The following is a 6,645-nucleotide window of genomic DNA, read 5'->3' on the forward strand; positions in this document are numbered from 1 at the left end:
AAAGACCCTTGGGCCAAAAGGATGTAAGTGGTCTGGAGGGGGCAATAAGAAGGCAGGGAGACCATTGCTAATGGGATCCAGGTAAGAGGGGGTGATGTTGACTTTGAGAGACATTTAGGAAGCTTTGGTGAAACAATCTCAGAGAAGTGACCTTGAAAGTCACTCAGATTTTTGGCTTGATGAGTGAATAAGGCCAAAAAAAAAAAAAAAAAAAGAAAAAAAGGATGAGGGGAGGGGCTGTAGCACAGTTGGTAGAGTGCTTGCCTAGCAATAAAGGTGTCCATCTACTGTATTTTTTTTTAAAAAAAAGGACAGGAGGAATGACTGTGTGTAATATTTAACATATGAGTAATAATTTACTGAGCACTTATTGAGGAGGTGCCAAGTACTATGCCAAGCACTTTATATACCTTAAGGTGATTTAATTCAGCAATCCTAGAGGCTAGGTACTATTATTGTCTTTATTTTTTTTAAGAGAGAGTGAGAGAGAATTTCTTAATATTTATTTTTTAGTTTTCGGCAGACACAACATCTTTGTTTGTATGTGGTGCTAAGGATCGAACCTGGGCCGTATGCTTGCCTGGTGAGCGTGCTACCGCTTGAGCCACATCCCCAGCCCCTATTACTGTCTTTAAAAATGAGGAGTATAAATATAGCTTTCCTGAGATTAGCAGATAGCCAAGGTGGGATAGCCATCTGATTTCCAAGTGTGGGCTCTTGAGCCCCACCCAGTTCTGCCTGAGGAAACTGTTAGGACCCAAGACACAGCTCAAGGGCTGGTTCTTCTAGGGAGCCTTCCCTGATCCTTCCTGGTTGTGCTGATGGTCCTCCTTTGTCATCATGTTTCTTGTACCCTGGAGACATTCTGTAAATTTGTCTGCTTCCCCTTCAGTCAATTCCGGAAGTCAGGGAAGGTCCAAGTCATTTCTGCATCTCCAGTGCCTACCACGTGTTAATTGGCTGGCTGAATGCCAGTTATTCTAGGCAGTTCTGTTCCCTTCTCCTTTCTTACTTATTCAATGTGCAAGCAAATAAGTTCTGCTAATAACAGTCTCCTAAATAGTTCTTTATACTGTTTCTTTCCATCTTAATTGCCAAACTTAGCTTTGGGCTCTTCCCAGTAATAGAGGAAGTGTCCCTAACCTGATAGTGCAGTATAGGAGGCTTCCTATGAAAGTAATTCATGAACTTGAAAACAAAAACAACCAAACAAAAAGAGTTACTTTGTTCAACAAAGTAACTGGGTAAGTACTTAAGGTAAATGGAAAAGCATAAGCAAAGTTACAGGCCTGTAAAACAGTTTGGTCTGTGTGGGAAATGGGAAGGTATTATTATGTATTACTAAAGATAAGGAAATATGCCAGGCAGAGATCAGGTTGATGAGATTGGGAAGGAAGGTCCATGTGGAGCCATTAAGGAGGTTGGGCACAGGGACTTTTTTTTTTTTCCTGTATGTGATAAAATAGATATCTGTTCAGTGTACAGTGGAAATACAAAAGAGGGAGTGAATACTTGCACCCGAGGGGTCACTGGTTTTACTCTATTTCCATTTTTTGTACTCACAATAGCTGCTATTTATTTCCCTGCTTGTGGTGTGCCTAGCACAGTACTTTACGTACATGGTCTTATATAATCCTCACAACATCACTGAAAAATGGGTGTTATTACTTCTCTACAGAAGAAAAGGAAGCTCAGACAGATTAATAATGTTCCCAAGGTCACACAGCTGGAAAGCTAGCTCGGATCCGAAGAGGTCTTAAAACACTAGATTATAATCTCCTAAAGAGAGTTACTTTAGGTCAGGGGTCATGTCTTATGTTTCTGTGTACCCGACCTAGGTCTTAGAAGATGCCTAATAAACGTCAGTTGAATGAATGAATGAATGAATGAATGAATGCTTTTCACTTTCTCCACGAGAAAAGCACGTGGCGACGTCACAGTGAAACCTCCCAGACATGAGGGGGCGCTGTACCGATTTCAGCGCAGTAGGGTCGGGCTGCGCACACCTAGCTCCTTCTCTCCCTTAGCTGGAGCTCAGCCAATCCCTGTGCTCGAGAAAACCCGCGGCCAGTGGGCGGAGTCACAGAGCAACGCCCCGCGGGCCGTCGGGAGCCGTGACATCCGTGCTCCCGGCTAGCGGCTGGAGAGCGGGGCCAGGCCGAGGAGTGCGGGCTGGGCCGCAGGTGAGCACGCGGGCCCGGAGGGCAGTTACCTTCTCTGGAGCGGCTTCCGGGGCCGCCCGTTCCACGATGACGGCTCCGGGCCGCGACCTCTGAATTAGGGGAAGGGTGATAGCGAGTTTCTGCTCCCGCGCAGGCCCGGCCTAACGGAGCCCTCCCTTCCCGGAGCTTGGTTGCAGAGTCTGGGAGCCCAACCGGCCTTCTGCGGGTTTCTTGGCCTCAGGCACCTGAGTGAGGATAGACGTTGACAGGGCCAAGTGTATGGTGGGACGGAGGAAAGAGGGTAGCTGTCTGGACCTTGACCTCACTTGTGCTTCTAACCCTGGCTGGGCTCGAGTGGCTTTGAGAGCTCATTCGTCCACCTTCTGAGGCCCCCTCTGTCCTTAGCAGTTTTCCAATTTGGGAGTGCATCTTCGGGTCTCACTGGACCTATGGGGCCCAGGCCCAGGTTTCTTGGCAGACCGTTGATCTATAGTGCATACATTATTCCTCTATTGGAAATAGTAGTGACAGTATTTGAGAGACACTTCTGCCTCTTTCATTTCGATACCCTGGGGTTGACTCCATGGAGTCTCTAGTTTTCGTTTAATCAGCAAAGACATCTGCTGTGTTCCTGCCACCTTTTGAGGGTGGGTGGATGACTGCTGTGGTTTTACCCTAGTGAATTGCTTGAGCAATCTGTCATTCATACAGTGAATTCGTTCAAGCTTCCCCCACCTTGACCAATTTGTGCCAAGGAGGTTGGGAGAGGTGGAGGGATGGATAGGACATAGTGGGACTGGACTGGTCCTTGCTCTTTAAGAACTTTAAGGTGTTTTGAGAAATGCAGACAAGTAGAGCAAGCCAGCACAGTGCCCACACAGAGAACATGGTTATAAGTGTTAAATAAATGAATAAATTGACTTATTTGGGAATGACTATAACACAAGCAGGGAGACAGACCTTGTATTGAGAGACTTTTAGTTGTAGACTTGTGATTGGTATGTTTTAGGACAGATTGGAAAGCTCAGTGGAGCTGCTGTTTAGAAAAAGTGTTTGCTTAAAAAGAGGGAGTTTGCTTAAATGACAGGAAATAAAATGGAGACGTGTTAGGTTTGGGATTCTTCAGGGTGTCTCTTTTAACAATGTCTTAAGAATTTTACAAATTTCTCAGTATATCAATTTGCAAAAAGGGAAGCATTTCTAGGTAATGAAATGCTAAGTTAATGGGGAAAAACTGCAGGAGGCTCTTCCTAAGTCCAGAATTTGGACAGAATCCATACAGGATCTGCAGTGTGTTCTTTCCACCAGAAAAGCACAGGCTTTGAAGTTAGAGAGATCTGGGCTTAAAATCATGGGTCTATCATTTCTAGTGGTCTTGAGCAAGTTAACAATGTCTCTTAGCCTTTATGGCTTTAGACAAAAATCTGGGCTACCGCACAAAGACATTGTGAGGGCCAGATGATGCCTAGTGTATAAGTTGTCCAGGGTAGGGTCTGGTGCTGAGACAAAGGACTAGGAAGGGATTCTTGAAGCTGCTGCAGTTTTCTGCCCCCATGATGGTCCATTATAGTCTTAGGTCCACAGAACACTTGGATTCTGAAAGGGAGAGAATGAAAGAATGGATTATCTTTTCTTTGGTGAGATTTTGATTGTTACTCTAGTCCAGAGATAGGCTGGGGAAATATCCACACGAGCACAGATAGATTTTTAGTTGGGGCTTTTGGGCAAGTTACTTAACCCTCTGATAATGCCATCTATCTTAGGGTAGAGATGAGGATAAAAGAGATAGTTTATGTAAAGTGCTTAGCCCAAGCCTAGCTATAACATGTGCTTAATAAGTAGTAGCCATCATTATTATAATTGTGAATGATCTTTGATAACTGAAAACCCATTTTGTTCCATTGTCCAAGGTGTGGAACACCTATAAAAACTTAAAATTGAGCAACTTTGAAGTAATTATTGTTTTTAGAAGTTTACTCTTTTGAGAAATGAAATAGGTGAATGACTATATCATTTGAAAAAATACATATATGTGTATTTCACATATATGCATAAAGGATTTATGAGCTCTAGAGTATGATTTCCAACCTATTTTAATCTTGTGTCAATATCATTGAAATGTTTACAGAATTGATAACTTGGGACTTCATTGGTTAGTATCAATAATAATCATTTGTCACTAAATGGCCATTAAAGTGAGCCCATTTGTGTGTGTGTGCGTGCGTGTACGTCTGTTTGGTACCTGGGATTGAACCCAGCAGTGCTTTAAACACTGAGCCACATCTCCAGCCCCTTTTTATATTTTTTTTTTTAGAGATAGGGTCTCATTAAGTTGCTTAGGGCCTTGCTAAGTTGCTGAGGATGACTTTGAACTCCTGATCTTCCTGCCAAGGCTCCTGAGCCATTGGGATTATAGGTGTGCGACACTGTGCCTGGAAATTTGTGTGTTTTTACATTACTCTCGCATTGTCATGTTTCATTTCAGGAGGCCCTAGTACATTTCCGCCCCTTTTATTTTCTGCCATGCCTTGTACAGTGTTTTTTACAGAGAATTTTCAAGTCCTGGGTCCTGTGATGCCCAGAGTATATAATGGTTTGTGATATTTTTAGGAGCTTACTATGCAAATGTAAGGATATGAGTTTGATTGAAGATAGTATATTTTGAAGAAGGTTTGACCAGCAGATTTGGGAAGTATAGACTACAGTGTTAGAAAATCAAGTTCAGAATAGGATTAAAACCTTTATTTATCTCACACCCAGAACAGTTAGGTGATAGATTATGGTTTGGGCTGTTTTGATATGCTCCTTGTACTTTACATGAGGAAGTGGAACTATTTTCTCATTTATTGAGGTGGGAGATGACAGTGGGATTGTATATGGTCATTGTCTATTTTGTAGAACAGAGAAAGGCTGTTTTTCCCTTCCTAATATGTTGGGAAACTGGAGGGTTTGCAGGGCTGTGGTCCACAAAAGGCTTGACGCTCAGAGGTCCCCTTGTGGGGAGCACTGCCATGCGTAGGTGCATGGTGCATGGGATAAAGATTCTTTCCCTCTTCCCTAATAATTGAATATTTCAAAATTTCCTAGATTATTTCAGGGACCTGACTGTGCATAAAGCATAGTACCCTCTGGCATTACTCTGCAGCAGCTGGCTGCTCAGTAAATGGTGCCAGGAAACTTGGTAAGTGGTGTGCCCTGTGGGTTGTCGATATCTGGTGGGTTGTGGGTGTTTGTTTCTCCCTAATTCTACCTTATGCTCTGCTGCAGATGTCATGTGGCCTGTGTTTTGGACCGTGGTGCGTACCTATGCTCCCTATGTCACATTCCCTGTGGCCTTCGTGGTCGGGGCTGTGGGCTACCACCTGGAATGGTTCATCAGGGGAAAGGATCCCCAGCCAATGGAGGAGGAAAAGAGCATCTCAGAGCGCCGGGAGGATCGTAAGCTGGATGAGCTGCTGGGCAAGGACCACACTCAGGTGGTGAGCCTTAAGGACAAGCTGGAGTTTGCTCCTAAAGCTGTCCTGAACAGAAACCGCCCAGAGAAGAACTAATGGAGGACATAGGGCCATATGGTCCACAGGGCTGAGACTGGTTCTGCCATGTCGACCCAGCCCCAGAACATATATCTGATTTGCTTTGCTGCTTATTCTGGCCTCTCCTGCACCCCACAACCACACTGTACTGGCTGTTCCTTTTTGGCCAGGCAGGCACAACAGCAGCTGAGGGGCCAGCAAAGAGGAAGGCTGCATCTGTTGAATGAGGTCCACAACTGCTCAGGCTTCTGGGCTTACGTGGGTGCACTGCACAGAGGACTGTTATGGAATGAACATTGGTTCTCAGACTACCTGGGGAGATGGTTTGGTCTCAGGTGGGAGGGCTGGGATTTGGATGTTGCCTTTAAGAGGGGTCCACACATGTCAAGTTCTAGTTTGCACTGGGAAAAGTTCAAAAATCTACCTGGCTTCCTCAGTTGATTCACCCTCTTTCGTGTTCATTCTTTCAGAAATTCTGTTAGCTCAGGAATGGGATTCCCCAGGGAAGGAAAGCATTTTTCTGTTGTCAGAAGCTCAGGCTGCTCACCTTGGGACAGGGAGGAACATGTGCCTGGTGAATTTGCTTGAAAACAATCACTGTCTTCCACTCCTCACTGATGTGTAATGAAAACCTTGATTAAAGTGGCAACTGAGCACCTGTTGATTGAATCCTATCTTCTAGAGGCATTTGGTATCTCCTTAGGAGTTAGGAAGCTCAGGCATTCAGGTGGGACAATAGTGGTGTTCAAGGACTCCCAGGGGCCTGGAAGCCTTGTTTCAGGTGGTTCACAGCCTTGGTAGTTGCTGTGAATCCCAGAGGCCCAGGTTCCCAAGAGCCTTTTTACCATGACAACAAGAGGCTATAGCATCATCTAAAGTCCAAGTACAGAAGATGGATGTGTGTATGCATGCACGCACATACCACACACGACACCCTTCTCTTGAAAAGT

At 44.7% G+C, this 6,645-nt stretch overlaps 1 protein-coding gene across 2 annotated transcripts; it reads left to right on the forward strand.

Moving 5' to 3' along the window:
- The first annotated feature begins 2,026 nt into the window (after window positions 1-2,026).
- Smim12 (small integral membrane protein 12) lies at window positions 2,027-6,351 on the forward strand. 2 transcript variants are annotated; one of them, XM_046469027.2, is made up of 3 exons: window positions 2,086-2,183; window positions 5,250-5,343; window positions 5,430-6,351. In XM_046469027.2, the coding sequence occupies exon 3, from the start codon at window positions 5,435-5,437 to the stop codon at window positions 5,711-5,713; it is 279 nt and encodes a 92-aa protein (XP_046324983.1). In that variant the 5' UTR covers window positions 2,086-2,183; window positions 5,250-5,343; window positions 5,430-5,434; the 3' UTR covers window positions 5,714-6,351. The 2 variants fall into 2 exon arrangements, with proteins under 2 accessions (XP_046324982.1, XP_046324983.1); XM_046469026.2 differs by lacking the exon at window positions 5,250-5,343 and having other exon boundaries at window positions 2,027-2,183.
- The last annotated feature ends 294 nt before the right edge of the window (window positions 6,352-6,645 follow it).

The sequence above is a fragment of the Marmota monax genome, unplaced genomic scaffold, assembly GCF_021218885.2.
Source record: "Marmota monax isolate L192 unplaced genomic scaffold, Marmota_monax_Labrador192_F-V1.1 WCK01_AAM20220418_F8-fsc00008, whole genome shotgun sequence".
Classification (NCBI taxonomy): Eukaryota; Metazoa; Chordata; class Mammalia; order Rodentia; family Sciuridae; genus Marmota; species Marmota monax.

Bases quoted from the DNA above. Each gene is read 5' to 3' on its own strand.
- Smim12 (XM_046469026.2), top strand. From the start codon at position 5,435: ATGTGGCCTGTGTTTTGGACCGTGGTGCGTACCTATGCTCCCTATGTC.